This window comes from Cucurbita maxima, unplaced genomic scaffold (assembly GCF_002738345.1).
Source record: "Cucurbita maxima cultivar Rimu unplaced genomic scaffold, Cmax_1.0 Cma_Scf00038, whole genome shotgun sequence".
NCBI lineage: Eukaryota > Viridiplantae > Streptophyta > Magnoliopsida > Cucurbitales > Cucurbitaceae > Cucurbita > Cucurbita maxima.
Genome location: NW_019272054.1, coordinates 1837282 through 1860398, shown reverse-complemented (window position 1 = coordinate 1860398; position 23117 = coordinate 1837282). Strand labels below are relative to the sequence as shown.

Here is a 23117-nt window from a genome sequence, read left to right as displayed (position 1 = left end):
AAAAAAAAAAAAGTTTTTTTTTTTTTTTTTTTTTTTTTGCTTACAACAAAACATGTAGAAAAGACAGTGCAGACATGACACGACACAACACAACCATGATAAGATTTTTTTAAAAAAGAAAAAAGAATTGATTCATTTATGGCATCATGGTGATGAACAATAAAACAATAAAAGATAGAATAATATTATGAAAATTGAAGCGAAGGGTTAGGTTTGATTAACATTTAATATTAGGGTTCTTGTTTTTTTTTGGGTGATTTGACCATTCATTCTCTCCCTTCTTACACAGACAGATGTGTATTTAAGTCAGTAAAAACCATATCAGAACGCAGAGATGCCCTTTATGCCACCTTTGTCTTTTCCTCTATGCCCATTTCCCTTGCGTTTATCTTAACTAATTTGGTTACACTCCCCTCCCCTCCACTCTTTCCCTCTTCAAATTCCCACTTCTTTCTTAACCTCCATAATGGTAAGATATCAACTTTCGATCATGTTTATCACCTCTTACAGTAAGCTTGTTTAACCATATATGTTGTTCTTGCTGTTGCAAATCACGACTTTCCATAATAGTATCATTTTGCCTACTTTGAACATAATCTCTCGTGACTTTACTTTTAGTTTTCTCAAAAGCCCTCGTACTAATAGAGATAATATTTCTTATTTAGAACACATCATCAACCCTTTAATTAACATGTTCGTGCTTGTTCACTTGCTTGCAACTCTAGCTAACTTTCTTTTATTTTAAGTCAAGTCATTTAGTTCGACCTTACCTCTACCTCTATTCTAGATCAAAATCTAGTCAATAGAGATCTATACCATGGATTATTATGAACTCTACTTTCAAAACTTTGCTCTGTTGAAGATTATTGGGAGTGAATCCCACATTAGTTAATTTAGTGGAAGATCATGGATTTATAAGTGAAGAATACTATCTCCATTGTATGAGGTCTTGTGGGGAAGTTCAAAGCAAAGCCATGAGAGTCTAAGTTCAAAGTGGACAATATAATACCATTGTAGAGAGTCGTGATTCCTAACATGCTCTTGTATTAGACTTGGTGATAATGAAACTCGATCCTTTGTTGGGTAATTTGTTTGGTGTTGTTTTGGGGAGCTCAGAAACCATGACCATCGACACTGGGTAAAGTCTTTGGGGGAGGTGGTTGTGGCCTGTGGAGGTTAGCAGCAGAGCTATAGCAGAGAGAGCCCTTTTCCCTAGAAAAACAAAAAAAGAAGCAAACCCTATTTTTTCTCTTTTTCTCTATCTGCAAACCCATAGGCGTGAAGAGAGGGAGAGTCCTTTGCCTGCTGCTATGCTTTCCTTTGCTTTGCTTTGTTTGTGGACACTTCTTGAATGGGTTTTTTTAAAGCAAATTGCATGCCTTTTTGCAGACCATTGAGTACCCAATTCAAATTTTGAACTACAAAATAGAAACAAAACAAACCCATTTCAAGAAACCATTAAAAACAACGTTAAAAATGTTAAAAGTTTTTATTTTTTCTTTTTCTTTTTCTTTTTTCTTGCATTACAAGTCAAGATTCAAAGAGGGGATGGAGAAAAAGGGTTGTTAATTTGACAGCCGCAATCACATTTGATTTAATGAACAAAGCCAAAAGGGAAATAAAGGAATTTAATAAAATATTGATCATCAAGTATGTAGAATTTATATATTTATTTATTGGTCCTTGTACCTTATTTTTTTAACTTTTTCTCCCCTCGTTTTGCTCTCCTTTTGTTTTTCTACCCCTGGTTGCTTTTCTAGTTTAACGTCTAGAGAATTGTGCATCCAATCTAACATGGATGGTTTAGTAAATAGAAAATTCTTTATTGCTATTTTTATTTTCACTAGTTTCCAAACCTTTTTAAATGGACATAAATTAACTTAATTTCCATTTGAATTCTCCAACTTAAAAGATCAATTTCAGTTTAAACGAGGAACATGAGAAGGAATCGTTCTCCACGTTCATTAGTTAAATAGGTCGAGAATGAGAATATATTTCTCCAAATTCCTAATTATAAATGGAGAATTTTGCAAGGATGAAAAATTGAAATATGAGGCAAAGATAGGAAAGACTTCTCTATCTCACCCTGTCCTTACATCTCTATTTATAAATCGTGAATTTATACAAGTTCTCTCTAACTTCAAAATAAAAGTTATAGTTTTAAATCCGTCACCAAAGTCCTAAAAACTAAAAAGTGAAAATACGTTCATATAAACTCGGAAATCAGTGCAAATCTATTGATTTACACAACTCAATTTCATATTACACAAATTTAACTTCAATTATATAAACCCAAATCTAAAGAGTGAAAAGAATAATATTTTGGTTTGAAAGAAAGAGTAAAAAAGGGTTGTGGGTTAGGTGAGATTAGGGCAGACAAAGGAATCTGAACCAAAGTCCTTCCTTCTGCTCCCCATTGCCGCTGTCCCTGCAAACAGCACAACCCTCGAGCTCTCAGTACCCTACTTACAAACAAAAGTTTAAACCCCATACACGTACCTACACTAACCGATACGATATTGTCCACTTTGGATGGTTGCATTTTCGACTGAACTGTATATTGAAAAATATAGATGCATGGATGTATGGATTATGATATGGATGGTACGTAGGGGGAAAAGGTGTTGACTCAGAAACAAAAGAAAAGGCTGTGGAAGTGAGCTATTTGGATGCTGTAGGCTCTGTGGATGTGAGGATCTTTCAGCTTCCTATCAATCTCTCTGTGTTTGTCTCTCATAGGGTGTCATTCCATGTTTTTGTTGCTACAAATCATTTCAAATCAAATACTTTTTTCTTAGCTCTACCTCGTCTCTCTTGAAGGGACAGAGTCTTGAACCGAACTCTTAAAGGGGTAGAGTCTTGAACCGAACTATTAATTACAATCGAATGAATGACTTTTCGAACGTTATTTTGAAGGAGTGAAAGTGTAGTCATAATAACCCTAGCAAGCCAAAGTCTAATTTATTGTTGAGTTTCAATTATATTTCTAAATTTCAAAAAGTTTCTTTTTAACCTATGAACTATTTTATTTATTTTTATATAAAATACTCCTTTAATTTTTTTAATTATTGATATAAATTGATATGACAATTGATGTGAATATATAAAAAAATTAAGATCTTAATCACCATTTATTTCAATTTAAAAACTATCATTAACATCGTTTTATAATGTAATTGATAGAATCAATTTTTATAGATTTTTTAAAAATAATTTAATACATTATTTTTAAAAAAATTTATAAACCAATTGCATATCTAAAAAACTCCATAGATAATTTTTTGGAACAATTTAAAAATGGATCAGTATCTGTATATTTTGAGCCAATGGGCCTGAAGTCAGGTGTATACCTACCCAAAGGCCCATTTCATATGGGCCTTAAGCCCTCAAAACAAAGTTCAGCCCACAACTAACTCCGATGAAAAAGATGAAATTTTGGAATACCTGTGAAAAATGATTTGGAAAGAAGCCATCCACTTTATCCTAATGTAATTGGAAGAACATGACTGGCAAATAAACCCACAAGTGGCTAACCCATTGGCCCCAGAGAACAAGGGAACATGTGTTCAAATCCTATCCAGAAGTCAGAAGGAAACTGATAAATCTAAAACTTTTCCTCTCCAATCGTTTTCTTTCCCCTGTTTCTCCTCTTTTCTCTACTCCTCCAGCAAAATATTGAACTTTCTTGGCGCAGGAAGACCCCAATTGCAGCCCTTCATGGCACTTTCTTCTGTTTCCTCACTATCACTAAAATGTCTACCCTCATCTTCCTCTAAATCAAAGGTTCCGAGTTCTCTACAACCCAGAAAACCATTTTCCATTGTCTCTCAAGTAAACTTACAAAAGGGTCAAACTCAAGGTGAGCATGGTACTCTTCTTCTCCCCCTTGTTTTGATGGCGGCTACTGTCTTCCGTGCTTGTTGTCTTCGCTAACTAGAAGTTCCTTGAAAAGGAAGATTGTTCGGAGAGGAAACACATTGGCAAGATTTCAGAGCCAAAGAGATGGCAAAAGTTGGTTTCAACTGCCTTGGCTGCTGCTGCAGTCATTAGTTTCAGCTCAGGCATGCCTTCAATTGCTGAACTCAACAAGTATGAAGCCGATACGCGTGGCGAATTCGGGATTGGATCCGCTGCTCAATTTGGTTCTGCAGATCTCAGGTCTTTAGGCTTTCAGATAATACTGATCTGTTCCTTTATTGCAAAGTAATTGAACAACACTTGCTTATAATGATAATCCATAAATTTCTTCTATGAACAGAAAAGCAGTGCATGTGAACGAAAATTTCAGGTAGTTTTTCACTTGTCTCGTCATTTCTTTGTGTCATGATGCTTTGATTCTTACAATCCCTGTTCTGAAACTAGTCACAATGGAAGAATTGCAAAGAACGTGTAGTTCAAATTCGGGGGCAAAAGGAATCCTATAAGTGATATATAAATAAAGTGAAGTCATTAGCTCTTTGCTTTGAAATGATAACTTCAGGCGCAATCTATATACTTAATGCCCAGTGCTCATCTTTGAATCTAACGCCTGTACAGGAGAGCCAATTTCACATCTGCTGATATGAGAGAATCAGATTTCAGTGGCTGTACATTCAATGGCGCTTATCTTGAAAAGGCTGTTGCATACAAGACCAATTTCTCAGGTAAGCTTGTTACTAATTATCATAGGAACCTGAATGACAATGAAACCATTAAACATGAGCTGCCAAAACTTTGTATGCCATATAACTTATTCTGTAGATGTATATATAAAATCACAGAGTCAACTATTCTGTTGGTTGGCATTGGATTTAAACGTCCTCTTGCTTTGTCTCCAAGGGCAATGTGGTGCTGCCTTCAAACCCTGCACCACAACCCTATTTTTCATAGGTTCAGGGCCAGTTGCAAGTTCTCCTTGCTTGGATTTCACATGATCAAATTCTCTAAAAAACTTTCCCTCTATACTTCCATCCTCATTCCTAGGTGTCTTCCTCATTGGATCCTCCAAAATTTTATGGTCTTCAGACACATTCCCGTGAGTGATTGGAGCTGCAGAGAAACTCGCAGCACTTGATTTCTTTGCACCTTTGGTTAATGCTTCAACATTCCAATCTCTGTTTTCACCTCTTGAACCATCATTCTTCAAGAATTTTGAGCCATGTTGAATTCTAACTGGGGGAGCACCTATTCCACACCCAGGAGGAAAGCTTCTAACCGCTGAAAGACCTTTCCGGGGTGGATGAAACTTAGGCAATCTATCCGAAACATGTTCCTTTGGAACATTGGCAATCTCATTCTCATCTTCAGAAGGACTTAAAACAGTAAGAGAATCAAGTATTATTGCAGAATCAAGTACTGCATCCTTCATCATGGAAACATGGTAGTTCTCTGGTTCCAACACACTAGAAGTTAATCTATGATTCCTATTACACTCCATCACAAAATCAAGAAGCGAAAAAATCTTTTGTTGCTGGACCTCCATTGAAACCTCCTGAGTTGAAGACTCCATCTAACACCTCTAACCAAAACAAAATCAAAATAACAAAATCTAGAATTACAAGTTAAGCAAAAGAAAACCTATGTTTATACACGCATTACATTCATGGATTCATCAAGAATAGATTACAAAGATTCAGAGAAACAAAATGAAGAGTTAAATGCGCGCGATTTTCAGAACTCTGCTTCGAAATCGAGGAGAAAAAAGTATAAAACATTGATAGGAAGATCCAACCTTCGAGTCCAGAAAAAGTGATTGTCATCCGCTCATCAGGATCAATGTCACTCAGATTTTAGGGTTTGCGGATTCACTTGTTTTATCGCTACTGCTCAGACGATGCGATGAAGCTGTAGGCGGAAAAGAAAAATCTCTCTTTTTCAATTACGAAAAGAAAAAAAAGAGTTTTGATTTATTTATTATTTATTATTTTTAATGCAGAAACATAATAATTAGAAAAAGAAAAAAAAAAAACAAATATCAGTTTAATAAGAAAAATAGAGTGAAAAATAAAGAAAGAACATATGAAAAGAATATTACTCTCTAATTTACAAATTTATTTATTATTATTATTTTGAAACTCAATAATGTGTTGAATTTTTCTTACTATTTCAGGCGCAGATTTGAGTGACACATTGATGGATCGTATGGTAATTATTTCTCAATGTGATTTTAAAATATAATATTTTATATTTATGGAATTAAATTTAATAAAATATGTATTAGTATATTATTTATGGAAATAACTTTTGGAATGGTTAAGGTATTGAATGAAGCAAATCTTACAAATGCGGTGTTGGTTCGATCAGTGCTAACACGGAGCGATTTAGGAGGTGCCACTATCGTGGGTGCTGACTTTAGTGATGCTGTCATCGACCTTCCCCAAAAGCAGGTTTATCTATTAAATATAGTTTAAATGATTAAGACGTATACTTCCAATCTAAAATCGTAATTTTTAGGCACTTTGCAAGTATGCGAGTGGGACGAACCCAGTGACGGGAGTGAGCACGAGGGCAAGCTTAGGGTGTGGAAATAGTCGCAGAAATGCATATGGAACACCGTCATCTCCGCTACTCAGCGCACCGCCGCAACAATTGCTTAATCGTGACGGTTTCTGCGACGAAGGCACTGGTCTTTGTGAAGCCAGTAAATAGATGTATGTATATTTAATAAATCTTGTTTATACTAATCTCAATTTCCCATCTTGTTTTAGTCTTGGTTTAATAAAATCTGACATATTGTAATTTGAAATCATGAAAGTGGGCAGATGGTTCGGTTTTCCACTGATTAACAAATATATATTATAGAGATTACAGAGCAAGACTGTCCCTTATGATTATTCATAGAATATGAAAATGGTTCGACATTTTTGTACAAAAGGGTGTATGGTATTGTATGGGTTTGTGTCCTTGATCAGATCAAGCACTGTAACCCTTATTTGAAGGATGCCACACCCCCCCGTATCTCCGCCGTCCATTACAGGCCGCCATTGAAGCTTCCCTCATTGATGCTTCTGATACCCCTTTGTTGCATATGTTTGCGATTGCGCGCATGTGTTTCATTCCGTACTGGGTCAGTGAACCACAATGCTCCTCCAACACTCTCACCTGCAATTTTCCAAATCATGAGGATTCAAACAAGCAGGAATGTGGTTAGTTTAAACGATTTGAATGGCTTGATGAACTTGACATGGGTACGCGTGGGAAGGTTAGCCAGGGAAGTACTATGGTTCGTCTTAGTACTATGGTCTGGTGGAGAGCTCATATGAGAACGTTTGGACTCGGTCCTTTTTGCACAGCACAAGGGATGTTAGTTCAAACAATTTGCAAGGCTTGATAAACTTGACATGGGTACGTGTGGGAAGGTTCCCAAGGGAAGGAGAAGACGAAGGATGTTTAGTACTATGATCTGGTGGAGAGCTCGAATGAGAACACATTGGACTCATTGTCTTTTTCTTGATTTTAAAACTTTAGCTTATAAACGATGATCCAAGAAAGTTTAGAATCGTACCATTGACTTGAGACATTTCCAATCATCCACAAGAGGCAAACCAGAAGCTCTCACATGATCAATAACATTGGAAACGTTCTCTGGTCCAAACAGAAGAAAACCAATCATTCTGATGCTTCCATCCAAGTGAGCTCTGTGTGCAATAGTCTCCCTAATTTCCTCGAGGACTTCGGCTCTCTCGTTTGTTCCTTCTTCCAATTTTCTATACTGAAAAGGATATCAAAACAGCTATAGTTTAATTCGGAAAAAACGAACTCCGTTTCTGATCGTCTAAGGATTGTATTTGCAGCTGAAATTGTTACCATTTGCCACAGGAAGAAGATGTCTGCATCTCTCTGGTTAATTGTCTCCATAGTCTTCATTTCAAGCCCGCCATTGTAAGGAGGCAAGTTCACCGATGCAGGGTCGAATCCTTGATACAAGTACAACCTCTCCGCTTTAATGCTCGAGTTTCCATATTCCATTACATGAGATCCTGCATTCAAATCATTGGGACTTGCTGTTCTTTTCTTCACCTGCAGCACAAATGCTTGAAGATTGATGAACAGAAGCCTTTTCTGGTGAATATAATGAAGAGAAAATGTAAACGAATGGCAGAGAAAGATTCATCATTACAGTCTCATATTGTTGGTCAATTGTTTCTCTCTTCAGATTGTGAGTCTCACTGGGAAAAACGATGAGCAAATGTTAAAAGTTGAGTGATTTGTTGTGTTTTCAAAACAAATTAGTATTCTCTACCTATCTTCCATCCAAGCAACACTATACAAATCTCCTAAGCAAGTCATGTAGTCCGGCGGCGGAGGCGGCTGCATTCCCGGACAGTAAGTTCCGAAGCTACTCTCTTCAGCATTCGATGCTGTCGTTACATATATATTCAAATCCTTTGGCATTACACCCTCGAATATACTCCCACTCTCACATGCTTCTACATAGATAACCTGGAAAAATACAACATTACAGAATGTTTCAACCATCTAACAATATAAATGCTCTTCATACCATCTCTTTGTAGCCCTTAGCAGCATGCTTCTTCTTTAACACTTCAATGAAGTCCATGGCATAGACAAAAGGCAAGTTGGGCATGCCTGTAAATGAGTATGCAGTGGCTTAGTTTAACAAATTCAAATGATATCAGTTCAATTAGTTTGTTCTAGAACAGATACCAAGTACTCCAGGGCCTCCATGATCGGAATAGTACACAAAAATCCGGTCATTTGGTTTGCTGTCTACAACTTTTCCACTCCCTCCAGTAACAGCAGTTTTGTTGCCCAGAAGAACAGCATATAGATTCTGAGCAGTGACCTGCTCTCCAGTGTAATCCTGTACAAAATTCCACAAGAGCTATCAATTTAAGCTTTTGGGTTTCTTTATCTAACACTTTCCTTAGCTCATCAGTTCATTTCCATGAATTTTGTGGCTACTCTGCCTTTTAGCAGGCGGGGAAAAGGGAAAAAGAATGGTAGATTTATGTACCTTGGGGACGCCGACGTAAACATTCTGTCCTTGTGGGTGGTTGATGATGATTCCAGGCCTCGGATTCAGGACATTCCCAGCAATATCATCGTACATAAACACAACAATGTTTTCATCCTTCAAGCCCCCTTTCTTCAACAGCTGATAAGCATGGCAGATATCCGCCTACTCACACGAAAATCAAAAACCCCATGACTTCAGATATCAAATTAAACCATTTCAAATTCTAGTTTTCACATTTGAAATACCTGATGCCTGTAATTCCCAAACCCAGAAGAACCAGCTACAAGAACTGCCCATCTGGTACCCAGTTTTTTATCATCAGCAGCAGCAGCATCATCATCAACCAGCTCCCCCTTCTCCGTCGGCATTCGGATGGTCCTCTCCCACCGGTCCCATGGCACGGCCCTGGCGCCACTGTAAGCAAGAAACAGAAGAAGCAAGAGGAGAAGAGAAGAGGTAGACGGGGAGGCCATGGAGAAAGAAAGCTAAATTAGCTCAAAAGAGAAGGAGGTGGATTAAAACACTGAAATGGGGAAATGGAAGGAAGGCCATGGGCGGTGTGAGCAGAGGCATGCAAAATTAGAGAAGGACACGAAGAGGAATGGAATTTGCAGCTGGTGGGACCTGATTGTTCATGGGTCTAGCAGGTGGGTCTGTGTGTGACGGATTTGTTCTTGTCTGTTCATGTTGTTGGGGTGAGTGATCTTGTCACACTTATCCTTCGTTCAAATTCAGTCCTCGTCTCTTCTTTCTTTCATTTTCCTTTTTCCTTGTAAAGTACTCATCTCTTCTTTCTTTCTTTTTCCTTTTTCTTGAAAAGTATTTCGTAGTGGTTCCCCTTTATACTTCTTTTGTTGCTCCTATAGCTTTTACTTTTTATTTACTCAATTCCAATTCTAAATCATTTCAGATTTTGTTCTAAATTTTCAATTATAGATTGAAGAGACATACCAACTGAAAAAACAATCAAGAACTTACAGTGCAACTGATACGTGCAACCTCTTTCGGGTTAGAGGTCACACCAATCTCACCAAAGAAGAGTCTAAATGGATGTTCTGGCTTCATTGATGAAGAAATGGATTATACATTCAAAATTGTTTGCATTTGGGTCGCATTTAACGGATCGGACCGCAAAGTTTTTGAATAATTACACCTTGCTAGGAGGGCCGAGTGTTTGGGAGGCCGCTCTTCAAAACTTCCTGGAACAGCGATTCTTGCAAAAACATGGCACAAATGAACAATAGAACACAAATCCCTCCTTGAAAAGACTAAGAATCGCAGGTTGATTTCCAAACAGGAAGCAAAATCAAGCAGCAACTTCTTGCTCTTTGGTAGCAAGTTGGTTCTGGATGTGCTGAGGGACAACATCAAACTTGGCTAATTGCATTGTGTACGAAGCTCTGCCTTTTGTCATCCCCCTCAGCGTACTGACATATTGAAACATCTCGGCTAGAGGAACCAGCGCATCCACGACCTGCGTTGTTCAAAACTTTGTTGATCATATGCTCTACTGAATGTATAATAGTTCATTAATGAAAGTGATTATATGAGGTTATTGGAAGTTTATTTGTAACCGCTCAATCCCCGCTATCAGATATTGTCCTCCTTGGACTTTCTCTCAAGATTTTAAAATGCGTTCGTTAGAGAGAGGTTTCCACATTCTTATAAACGAAACTTCCCAACCTGTGGGATCTCATAATCCACCACCCCATTGGGTGCTAGCGTCTTCGCTGACACACCCCCCAGTGTCTGACTCTGATACCATTTGTAAACAATCCAAGCCCACCACTGGCAGATATTGTCTTCTTTAGGTTATCCCTTCTGGGCTTCCTCTCAGCGTTTTAAAACGCATCTGTTAGGGAGAGGTTTCCACACCCTTATAAGCAATGTTTCATTCCCCTCTCCAACCGATGTTGGATCTCACAATCCCCCCTTGGGAGCCAACATTCTCGCTGGCACACCGCCCGGCGTTTGGCTCTGATACCATTTGTAACAGCCCAAGCCCATCGCTAGTAGATATTGTCTTCTTTGGGTTTTTCCTTTCGGGCTTCCTCTCAAGGTTTTTCCTTTCGGGCTTCCTCTCAGGGTTTTAAAACGCATCTGTTAGGGAGAGGTTTCCGGACCCTTATAAGCAATGTTTCGTTTCCCTCTTCAATCGAGGTGGGATCTCACATCTATTTTTGTTGTGTGAGGGCATTTAGATTTGTTGTATACCTTGAGACCACCGGGCTTGTCACCAAAGCTGTTGATCTGGCCTCTCCTGGAGTTAAGATCTCCAATTACGTCTCCTAGGTGTTCCTCTGGGGTGACAACTTCGACTTTCATGATCGGTTCGAGCATTCTAGGACCTGCTTTTCTCATCCCTTCTCTGAAAGCTCCCCTAGCTGCAAGTTGAAAGGCCAAGACACTTGAATCTACATCATGGTATGAACCATCGACTAGCACGGCACGAACATCAACCACAGGAAAGCCAGCAAGAACACCATTGCTCATACACTCTTCCAATCCCTTGACCACCCCAGGAATGTATTCTTTTGGCACTGCTCCACCCTTGATTTCACTTTTGAACTCGTATCCACTGCCTGCATCCATTGGTTCGAACCGCACTGTAATATCAGCAAACTGTCCTTGACCACCTGATTGTTTCTTGTGCACATACTTTACTTCTGAAATTTTAGAAATACTTTCTCGGTAGTTAACTTGCGGTGCTCCCACATTAGCTTCAACCTGTTTAAACCAAGCAATCAAAGCATCCAGTTTAACTGTTAACTTCGCTCTTACAAGAAAAGTTTTTCAAGCAATAAAAGATTTTCATGGCTAGCAGTAAAGTATCAAGCAACTTATACAAACCTTATATTCCCTCTTGAGCCTGTCAACAATGATTTCAAGATGCAACTCTCCCATGCCTTCGATCACAGTCTGGTTTATCTCTTCATCACGCGAGAAGTGGAATGATGGGTCTTCTTGAGCCAGCTTGATTAAACCAGTTGCCATCTTATCAACATCAGCTTTTGTTTTCGGCTCGATTGCAACCTTAATCACAGGGTCAGGGAAGTCCATCCGTTCAAGTACAACGGGATGATCTGGGTCACACAGGGTTTCACCGGTAATGGTATCTTTAAGACCGGCTAGAGCGATAATATCCCCAGTAAGGGCAACCTTTACATCCTCTCTGCTGTTTGCATGCATTTCTAGAAGTCTACCAATTCTTTCCTTTTTTCCTTTGTTTGAGTTCAATACATAAGACCCTGCAGAAAGTTTACCAGAGTAGACTCTCACAAATGTTAGTGATCCTACGAACGTATCACTCATGATCTTGAAAGCTAGACCAGAAAATGGTTCGTCATCACTGGCAGCCCTCTCAACTATCAGTTCTGGGTTCTCGGGGTCGGTTCCCTTCATGGGTGGCAACTCAACTGGTGAAGGTAAATAGTCCACAACAGCATCAAGTAATGGTTGGACCCCTTTGTTTTTAAACGCAGAGCCACACATCACTGGAACAAAAGAAGCAGATATCGTCCCCTTCCGAATGAGCTTCTTAATGGTAGACTCATCAGGTTCGATTCCTTCCAAATAATTCTCCATGGCTTGATCATCCAACTCAACAATATTCTCAATCATCTGCGAACGATAATCTTGAGCAAGATCCTCAAGGTCTTCTGGAATATCTTCATACTGAAACTTTGCACCCAGCTCTTCTCCTGACCAAACTATAGCTTTCATCCTCACAAGATCAACAACACCCTTGAAGCTATCTTCAGAGCCAATTGGTAATTGAATAACAAGCGGCTTAGCACCCAAGTTCGTCACAATCATGTCTCTTGTTCGGAAAAAGTTGGCTCCAAGACGATCCATTTTGTTGACAAAGCAAATCCTTGGCACTCCATACTTATCAGCCTGCCTCCACACAGTTTCAGATTGTGGTTCAACTCCAGCAACACTGTCAAACAGACATATTGCTCCATCCAGAACTCTAAGTGCCCGCTCCACCTCAAGGGTAAAATCGACATGACCTGGTGTATCGATAATATTAATGCGGTGTTTGTTCCAAAATGTGGTAGTTGCAGCAGATGTAATGGTAATTCCTCTTTCTTGTTCTTGCTCCATCCAGTCCATTGTAGCTGTTCCCTCGTGTACTTCCCCTATCTTGTAGTTTCTTCCTGTGTAGTATAGAATACGTTCAGTTGTAGTTGTCTTACCAGCATCAATGTGAGCCATGATTCCAATGTTCCTATAGTCTTCTAGCGGGACCGAGCGCTTCCCATCTGCAAACAAAAGATGAAAACACGTACATCCCCGTTGAGTACTTTCTTCTTAGATAACTTGCATCAGTGAAAGAGTAGGCTGCTGTGTTAGATAACAATTAAACTACAAAAATACAGAACTCGCACAAGAATTTGATTTTTGCTATTTTACTAATACTTGTACTTAGATCTGCTATTCTGTCGTAGCCTGGCTGAGGAAGAATTACGGGGCGTAAAACAAAAAAATATGTTGATTCAGGTTGGGTGTACTTTTATTTAATTTATAACGGAACCCCTAATGGAAGGAACGAATGGGATTTCTCCCTCTCCAACTCCACTAGAATCAAGGAGGGTCGATCTGTGATCGTAGCGTAATAGCTATTCCTATGCCTTTCTAACTCTCTAGTGGCTAAACCTGTAACCAAGGCAACATATCTTCTTTAAAATCTCAAAAGTGAACAAGATTTAATAAATATTATTGAGGAAACCCCTGCAGAAAATGAAAACCAAAGAATTGAAACCAAGAGCTAAGAGTTGTAATATAGTCCTAATCAATAAGAACACATCCAATTCTATAGGGTTTTATAATTTAAAATAACAAGTGAGTATTAAAAATAACGCTTAGAATTCAAGCCTCATTCTCAGACCCAGAGCAATTCAAATTAAAATTGAAAGGAATGTTGAAAACAAGCAACCACAAGCAACCATTGACAAGCTAAGAAGCCTCACGAATTCAGAACTCGTTCACAAAAGAACTACGAACTACGACAGCCGATCTTAAAATTGAATATTCGCGATAGAATGATGACAAGAAAGAATACCTTCGGCAGCCATGGCAATAACAGAGAGGTTGTGTCTGTTCTGATTAAGGAGCTTGGATGAAGCTGATGAAGCGAAACGAAGGTTTCTACCAAAGAATTGGGAGCGGGAAGACAGAGTAAAGGAGGAAGAAGGTCGGGAAGAACGAATGAGAAAGGGAGTTCGAGAGAGAGGCTTTGCAGGCCTTCTCTGATAGCCATTGAAATTGCAGACTGAAGAAGCTGCTCTCACTGACTCTGCCGCCATTATCGTCTTCCTAGCTCTCCGTCTCTCGGAGAGATTTGGAACGGCAATGGAGTTTTCCGAGTTCGTGAAAGGGTGCGTCGGATTACAACCAGTAGATAACATATCGAATTTCTGCAGTTTAGAAATTGTTTTTCCAGAACTACCCTTCTACAATCACAATAATATCCCAATTGCCCTATCCAATCATTTTCATTTTTATAGGCTATCCTTAAGCTCAACTTAGGTATTAGTGCATAAGCGGTTCTCAGCTTAATAGCTCGTTATCTTGATGCTCTAAGCTATCTTGATTTGATTTGATATATGTCATAGGCATTCAAGGCGCAAGCCCGTTATAAGTTCCAATTTATCGTTTTCATCGTATCGTTATGAACGGTTCTTAAATTCTCTAATAGAGTTTAGTTGACATCTCTTTAATAGGTTCGACAACCCAAAAATCATCTACCCATGTGGTCCCTTGCTCGCATCCGAACAAGAACACAATGACGAGTGGTTTGAGACTCATAACTGAACCCCCTGAAGGTCTTATAAGGTTTTCATCTAAGTTCATGCATTTTAGTGCATAACTCAAGTTCAACCTACTCATAATCATAGATGTATGATTATGAATATTTGTCGATCAAGGCTAGTTCCTAACAAAGTACAAATCATGTATCGTCGCCTACCTCCAGCCAACATCCATTCACATGCTATTTGTTTCTCTTTTGGTTCTTTCGATTTAGGCTCTTATAGATCCTAACCTCTTCAGTAATCTTGTAGTACTCCTCAAGCTGAATCTAATGAGCCAAGAATCATGAAGCTTCATAAGAAATGAGGAAGATATGAGTGTTCAAAGTCACGAAAAATTTCATGAATCTTATCTTCAATCTCGTACTAGATCTCCTCCTACACGCCTTCTCATCTCTCGGTTAAGTCTCACCTTTCACAAATAAAACTCCTCAAACCTCTCTCCAACTTGCCCTATGATGTGCCTTCACGAATTTGAAGACGAACAACCTCCAATCCATCTAATCTCCCAGAAATCTTACGAAATTCAAGTTCTATATTTGTAGTCGTCAATCCTGAACAATGTATGGCCAGTGACTATGACGTTTTTTATATTTTATTTATTTATTATCTTTCATTTGATATTATGAGCACTCTAGCTCTTTAGACTACGATCTAACTAATGTTCTTTACTCATTTCCCTTCTCTTTTTATATGAATAAAATATATATAATTTGCCCAAAACGTCTTGAAGCATAAAAATCTTACTTCCAATTGTAGACATTGCGTGGTGGTGTTTCATTGAAGGTTATAAATGGCAATTTCGTAATTTGGATTGTAACTATGGGCAGAAGTGTCAAAGTGAGCTGTGGGACATGACAGTTTGGATTTGGCAAAGAGCAGGCTTGGAAGGCGCCACATAGCCTTGCAATTCCACACCGCACATTATAGGATGTGGTTTTAGCCAAACCATTTCCCTTTCCTCACAACTTCAACCTCAAATATATATCAATTTTCAAAACGTAGTTAAATACCCGACCCAGTTCTAGTTTCATTCTCGTGGAACGCGTCCTCAAAATATTGAACTAATTAGGTCGACTCAAGGCTTGACAAACCAACTGTGACCCTACTTTCGATAGAGCTCAAACTCACAAGCCCTATTCGTCGTACATGCTTTCGGCTTTTGTATCCTTTTATATTTGAGTGGGACTAACAATATATATAACTTCATACCTTAGGGATATATTTTAGGTAATATTTGTTATTTTTTTATTACAAAAATTGGGAAGTTGGGATCTCGCGTAATTTCTTGTTTAAGTCAGTGGGCTGGATCGCACCAAGTAGGCCCGGCCCATTAGGTGCTCAAGCCCGTACTTGGGCCCATCATGGCTAATAATGTCACAATTCAGCAACTGGCCACTCTTGTCCATTAATGTAAGGGTGGAGTGGACCCATAAGATATTTCCTGTTTTTCCCTCTATAATTTTTAATATATGGATGAATCTGGTAGAGAAACGAAAAAAACTTGACTAATTTCTAAATTTTATATGTTTTAACAATAAATTATGCAATCGAGAATATAAGGAAGGTAATGGATACTCATAAATAGTAACATTAGAATTACAGGATAATAATTACATTACTAATCTCATAATATCCAAATTTTGGTTTCACTTTCCCAAGAAACAAACAAGATAAAAAGTGACTAGGGCAGAACGCCTTGGGCCGCCGCTGCCGACGAAGCATAGGTGTTAATAAGAGCAAGCGAATTGCTGGTCAAATGCGCAACTCTAACAATGTGCCGTCGGACCATAGCCTTCACACTGAACCTATTATTAACACTCCGCCCGCCAAACCCTTCCATACACGTCTCTTCGTCGGTCAGAGCAGAGCTAACCCATGTCTCAATGTCGCTAATCAAAGCCCCAAAATCATACCCTCTAGGACGACGCAATTCGCGAATTGCCCTTTGAAGCTCGAACACTGAGTCGCCTACCTCCTCTATGCAATCGGAGATTGCCGACGCGTCTCTCCGCCGTAGGCCACGGGTTTTGGCTAGTCTTCTCATTGCCACAGCTGTGGATCGGGCGGAGGCGAGATTGACATGGAGGGCAGCGAGAACTAGTGTCTTGGGGTTGGTCTTGATCTTGCCGGCGTACACCGAGAGTGAATTGTAGCAGAGGCGAGGGTATGAAGTGGCACTGCACGAGGTTCTCACATACTCTGTGTTTGTTCTGATTCTAGCTGGGGATTTGTGGGTTCTTGTGGCGGCGGCGGCGGAGCAGATATGAATTTGGTCGGAAATTATGAGGAGGAGGAGAAACAGGAATTTGGGAAGAGAAAAATGGAAATTCTCCATTGTTTGCTGGTGTAGATCTGGGTGTGAGGGGGAATATGAAGATCTGGAGAAGAAGGGGAACCAAATTTATGGTGGGGAATTTGGTAATTAAAGATCGTGGTTCCCACAAACAGGGAAAATGGTAATATGAAATTGGAGTGAATTTGAGACACAATTGAAACAATTGGTACGATGTTAGTTAGCTTGATTATTGAAGATTATCAAAGAAATGGACCCACCTCCTCCACGCACACCTCTTCAATAAAATTTGTTTAAATTAGGCTCTATAGATTTCATGATTATGTTTGATAATTAAGAGAAAAACATGATGTCAGAGGTACCAAAATCAAAATTATATGTAAAATATCATTTAATTACATAATTAATAGGATATATGAGGATTTAAAATGATAGTTCCCATCAAAAGAATATCAAACTATATATATCAAACTGATTGTTGCTAAGTACCTCCTACATTAATTGCACACTTAATTAATTTCCTATATATATAAATATATGTATCATATGAATTTAAGGCCGTTTATGTGACCCGATAACTCAATCAATTTGGATTATCCAATCCAAAAATAGGTTACAATAGATATATACTTTTTGAGTCAGGTTGAATTTTTCAATTTTTTTAATTAGATCAATTAGAGTAACCGAGGTTAGTGACTTGTTGTGGCTTTTAAATTTTTAACCCTTAAAATTTTAGTTATTAATGTAATATATATTAAGCATAATTAAAATTAAAAAAAAAAAAATCTGATAATCCAGTCCTAACTCGAGTTGGGTGGTAAACTTTAAAATTTTCAAAATTAATGGTAAGTTTTAAAATTTGTGGGTGAATTAGTGGATCCAGTTACCTTCAAGGTTAAATTTAATAAAATTAAAAATTTAAGTTTTCTTATTTTAAATTAATTTATTTCAGCACTTATTAAAAAAAATTATGGGAGGTTGAAAATAATTTCTATAAATATTAGTCATTTCTCATTCATTGAGAGCCAACGTCAAAATCAAAATTATCTTTCAATAAATAGATTTTTGTACGTTTGAATAATTTTATATTATTTATTGATGTAAGAAATAGGTTCTAATTTAAATTATTTTTTTATGTCCTTAATTTAAAAATTAATGAAACTATACATTTTAACGTAATAAACAAGTTTATTCATTAAAAAAAAAAAATCATTACGTACGGATATTTGTTTTTCTTCAATTATTAACTATTTTAGAAAGTGTCGTATCAAATAATTATAATTAATTATTTTTAAAAAAATATAACAAATTCTTTTCAAAGTTAAGTATCGATTTGTTTTACGCATTGATGTAATATTTATAATTTTTAATCCTAATTCTTTAAATCTTATAACTATTTTTTATGAAAGAACTCAATTTTATAAATTATAAAATATAGAACTAAATTATTACGAAATTAAAGTTTATGAATTAAATGGTTATTTTCTTCAAAATTTATGAGCAAGAGTGTTTTTATACCTACTTTTTAATTAATTTAAAATTAATTTTTAATATAATATATGTGTTTTTGTAAAAAATAGATTTTACAACTTTATTAATTAATGTAACCGTATAAATTAGTGCAATCATAAATTAAAACAAACAAATTTTATTCCTTAAATTAATTCAAAGTAATATTAATAATTAAATAATACAATCTAATAACTAAAATTAACTAATAATTAATTAAGTAAGTCTTTTTTGTTGTTTATTTTGTAGGTGAAAATATTACACTTAAATGAAGTGTATAAGAATTTGTTTTCGTATTATAATTTTGTGATCTTTTTAAAAAATAAAAACATTAATAGCTCTTAATCAACGAAAAAGGAGGAAATGTGACCCATAATTGTGATACTCGAGTAAAGAATGAGTACATAAATGAACTTAATACCACATTTGAATGAGAACTATAGTCACTACTTATACCAACAAGGTATTTTTTTTTTTTTTTCGATGATTCAATCATAGGAACTTTAAAGTTAAACTCGCTTTGTTTTGAACAATTCTATATTAGGTGACCACGTGTAAAATTTTATATGATGTATGTGAGCGAAAACATGAGTAACTTGACCATGTTGTAGGGGATGCAGGGGTTTGTTGAGGTTATCAAATGTCAAATCTAGATTCTAAATCTTAGACACCAACCTTGCTTGAAGTGAACTTTAAGCATTTAGCCTTTTTTATCCTCCATGCCTAAGACATCGACATTGGGTCACGAGTTTAATTTTTAGGTCTCGATTAGTTGGTTGGAATTGGGTGGATTTTGTGTATATTCATGTCATTAACACAACTTCCTCAACCCTACACTAATTAAGAAAGAAAAGGAAAAAATGAATCTAAAACTATTTGGCACAATACTAACCATATATACAATAACCAAAAGCTTTGAAATTTAAGGAGACGATGGGGAACAAACGTAGTGAGTAGACAAGAGTATGAAAATGGAGTGACATTATAAAACATTAAGAACATACAAAGGAAAGGGAGACACGTGGGGCCACTGACAACGTGGAGAACAAATAGATCCATAAACCCGTGGTTCCAAGGCCCGTGCAGCTTTAAATTATTAAGGACGGGTGGAGTAATTTGAATTATTTTGTTGATCAAATATCTATAATAAGACCACTTATTTGAAATTCAAATCATTTCATGAGTAAGATTAATATATCAAACTAAAACAATTCTTAACATCTTTATATATATATTTAAAAATTAAAGGCTAATATATATATATATATATATATATATTTAAAAAAAATGGTCTATCATTTCGGATAAAAAATTATTCTTCGACCCACGTAAAATTTTTTTAAAAAATTAAATATTGATAAAACTTTTAAATATAGCGATAATAATAGTGCATTCTAGGAATAATATAGTTTAAAATTATATCATTATTTAAATAATAAATTTGATTTCAAAACTTTGAAAGCGGAAAATAATTAAATAAATAAGTAGATAACGAAACTATGGGCTTTTTAGTAAATTTGAAAGTATTAACATAGTTAGACCAAATGGGCTCAAAATCAATAAATGGGCTGGGCCTTGGCACTTTACAAAATTGCCCCTGACTTAATAGAAATTATTTAACAGTTTTTTAATCGAAATATTGTTAAACGCAACTATTTTAAATACATAATCTTTATAGCCTAAATAAATTTATAATTTATTTTGATCATTAGGGTTCAGGGTTTTTAGGAATTAGTGAGATTAAATATTTAAAGAAGAATAATTTATGATTTATTTTATTTTAATCACAAATCATTGGAATAAATAGACCATTAAATGGGTTGGCTTCTCAATCACACCTCATGTCAAATCTAAGTCAAATTTTGATTGGACAAAAGTCAACATAGTTGTTGTTTAATTTAGTTGGATAAAATCAACTCACGTCAAACTTTAAAATTATTTATGTTTGATTCAAACTCTTAAAAAAAAAAAAAAATTAATATCAAAATATCCTTAAGTTTTTTTTAAAAAATTCTCAACAATCCTCTTCTCGAATAAAATACATTTGTTATTTGACAGTTCAGGATTATATCGGTATGGCTAAGTTAAGAGCATTATTTCGATAACATACTAGGAATCAGGAATCACGAATCTCCACAATGATATACTTTGAGTATAAGCTCTCGTAACTTTGTATTTTGTTTTCCTAAAAGACCTCATACCAACAAAGATGTATTCCTTATTTATAAACCCATGATCATCCTTATTATAATCAATGTGAGACTTCCTCTCAACAATCTTCTGTTAGGATCGATACCAGTTGTTAGCTCTTATTCCAATTGTTAGGATCACTCAATAACGCACACACTCGATCAAGATGAATACAATGAACAAGAGAGAGAAAATACAATGAGGAATGTTGGCTAAAGGATTTATTATTGATTACTTCATGTACGTACAACAAGATATAATATAGAAGATGGAGAGAAATATATTTTGACAGTATACTAAATATATCTTCAAAATATATTTGTATCAGATCTAAGCATCAGGATCTATATCCTAACATCTTCAAAAGAAAAGAAAGGTGAGTTTATGTTCTCGATTGATTAATAGCTCTTCACAGCCATGAATATTGTAGTTTGCAAAAGTTTGAAACCCTTGAGTGGACAGAATTTCAAACAAGCATCAAATGACATTATTTGAATGTTTCTTTTTTGAGTCAGACGAAAGAAAAGACGTCTGAGGATTGATACTCATCAAGATCAAGCTGTGGGCATGGCGTTGTCTTCCCACCAAACATCATAGACATTTAAACTCCAAGTTGATATCTACTTTTCAATCCCAATAACCCACACCTGGGAATGTCTTTTCATTTAAACTCCAAGATGGTTGAATTCCAAACCCAAAAAGAATCATAATTTCATTCAAGTTCTTCAGAAAACACAACTCTTCCAACTCTCTTCCTTGGTTGTTTCTCAGTTTCATAAACTTTTTCTTAGCTTAATGACGATTGTCTTACCCAGTAATGACGTTATTAAATGAGGTTTTAATTAGAAACTTATCGAATTAAAAACCCTAATCAATGAAGTGGATTTCCCTAAGTTCATAATTTGTTAATGAAAAAGAAAAAAGAATTTCAATTTGGTAGCTGAAGGGTCGCTTTTGGATGTGGTTAATGTACTTTGAAATTGAATACTTCATCATCAACTTAAGTGGGATGGTGGGTGGGAAAGTTTGTAATTTTTTAGGCTAAAATAATCCATTTCATCTACTTTAACAAAATTAACAAATAATTTAATAACAATGCAATTAATATTCATGTATGATCTTTATTCTCTTTCAACTTTTTATCCTACAAAATAATCTAATTATTTAAGTTTAGTGCATGGTTGCTTCCACTATTAAAAGAAAAAAGAAAAAAGAAAAAAGAAGCTAGAGCTCGACCAACGAACGTGAGTATAGTTCGTATAGTTCAAGAAGTTAGATATTAACGTTGCTTGTTGAGAAGAAAAGAGGATAACTATTATTGTTGCCTCTAGATTAGATGTTCTACTCGACGCATCTCTATCTCAGCTTCTTTCTAGGTTAATATTTACTCTCTGGAGAGTCCATCCCGAAAAGCTAGAATAAATGCAACCTTTTTATAGGGTTCATTTTTCGTAGAAGCCTCTCAACACGGTTAAGAGCTTTTGACTCTCTTAGTTCATTGTGAGTAGAGATGTCTATGGAGCGGAGAAGAATGGAGAAGTTTTTCTCATCCTTGTCCTTACTTCCTATTCTTATCTCCATTATCGCAAAATTCTCTATTTATTTTTGCGAGAATTGAGATAGGATTCTAGAATAGAAAATAAAAAATTTGAAATCTTAAAGATTCAACCTTCTCAAGTCATAGAAGCAATAAATGCTTTCCTAAGCTACCTCTCCCCTCGATAGAACCCTAGCTTACAATTGCAACGTTCACCTTATCCATATCCTTAAACATTACATCATTAAAAACATCAAATGTTTTGAAGAACAAAAGAAAAACCAAACAATCAAAACTCTTACGTGTTGTTTAGAATAGTTAATGACAGGATGGGACACCGTAGGAACATAGCAAGTGTTGTTCATGTTTATATACTTAATCAAGTCAAATGGTGTTTGTTTGTAGTGTCATCAAAGTAACTTGTTTTTATATGTTTTTTGTGTCGTGTTTGGACACTTGGCCTGTGAATATCATCGGTATTTTGTCCCAAATTATGTCAAGAAAATGACTCTTTGAATTCTAACTAAAACAAAATGTACTGAATGCTTTAAGTATAATCGATGGTACATATATTTTCTTTTTTTCTAAGTTTTATATTATTCTTGTTTGTCACTGTTTCTTATGAAGACTTGTAGGGTAAAGGGTCGATGTTCATATCCACCAACCTACGCCAAGAGACACAAGTCAAAAGCCAACAGAAGTGGAAATCTATATCAACCACCCATATGCTTTTCGTGCCCTGTTATTGAGAGGTGACATCAAAAAAAAAATATAGACACATGTGAATATTTCAAAAAAAAAAAAAAAAAAAAA

The 23117-nt window shown here is 36.2% G+C and overlaps 4 protein-coding genes across 7 annotated transcripts; 1 reads left to right on the top strand and 3 right to left on the bottom strand.

Annotated features, from left to right (window-relative positions):
• Positions 1–3366: 3366 nt before the first annotated feature.
• LOC111468942 (thylakoid lumenal protein TL20.3, chloroplastic) lies at positions 3367–6727 on the top strand. Of its 4 annotated transcripts, none has more exons than XM_023114105.1 (7): positions 3367–3868; positions 3957–4158; positions 4259–4288; positions 4537–4643; positions 6089–6123; positions 6237–6365; positions 6433–6727. In XM_023114105.1, exons 1-7 carry the CDS (start codon positions 3718–3720, stop codon positions 6625–6627), a joined length of 849 nt encoding a protein of 282 aa, XP_022969873.1. In that variant the 5' UTR covers positions 3367–3717; the 3' UTR covers positions 6628–6727. The 4 variants fall into 4 exon arrangements, with proteins under 4 accessions (XP_022969873.1, XP_022969875.1, XP_022969877.1 ...); XM_023114107.1 differs by having other exon boundaries at positions 3374–3859; XM_023114109.1 differs by having other exon boundaries at positions 3720–3859; positions 3953–4158.
• Positions 6728–6774: 47 nt separating this feature from the next.
• LOC111468940 (legumain) lies at positions 6775–9432 on the bottom strand. Its single transcript, XM_023114103.1, has 9 exons — positions 9205–9432; positions 8957–9121; positions 8647–8803; positions 8483–8568; positions 8222–8421; positions 8099–8147; positions 7786–7998; positions 7484–7690; positions 6775–7080 (listed from the first exon to the last, which is right to left on the bottom strand). The coding sequence occupies exons 1-9, from the start codon at positions 9430–9432 to the stop codon at positions 6892–6894; spliced, it is 1494 nt and encodes a 497-aa protein (XP_022969871.1). The 3' UTR covers positions 6775–6891.
• A 563-nt stretch (positions 9433–9995) lies between these two features.
• Positions 9996–14355, bottom strand: LOC111468936 (elongation factor G-2, chloroplastic). The gene is made up of 4 exons (XM_023114100.1): positions 14025–14355; positions 11810–13224; positions 11174–11686; positions 9996–10433 (listed from the first exon to the last, which is right to left on the bottom strand). Exons 1-4 carry the CDS (start codon positions 14266–14268, stop codon positions 10266–10268), a joined length of 2340 nt encoding a protein of 779 aa, XP_022969868.1. The 5' UTR covers positions 14269–14355; the 3' UTR covers positions 9996–10265.
• A 1984-nt stretch (positions 14356–16339) lies between these two features.
• Positions 16340–17182, bottom strand: LOC111468944 (21 kDa protein-like). The gene has a single exon (XM_023114111.1). It carries the CDS (start codon positions 17108–17110, stop codon positions 16457–16459), a length of 654 nt encoding a protein of 217 aa, XP_022969879.1. The 5' UTR covers positions 17111–17182; the 3' UTR covers positions 16340–16456.
• Between the last annotated feature and the right edge of the window lie 5935 nt (positions 17183–23117).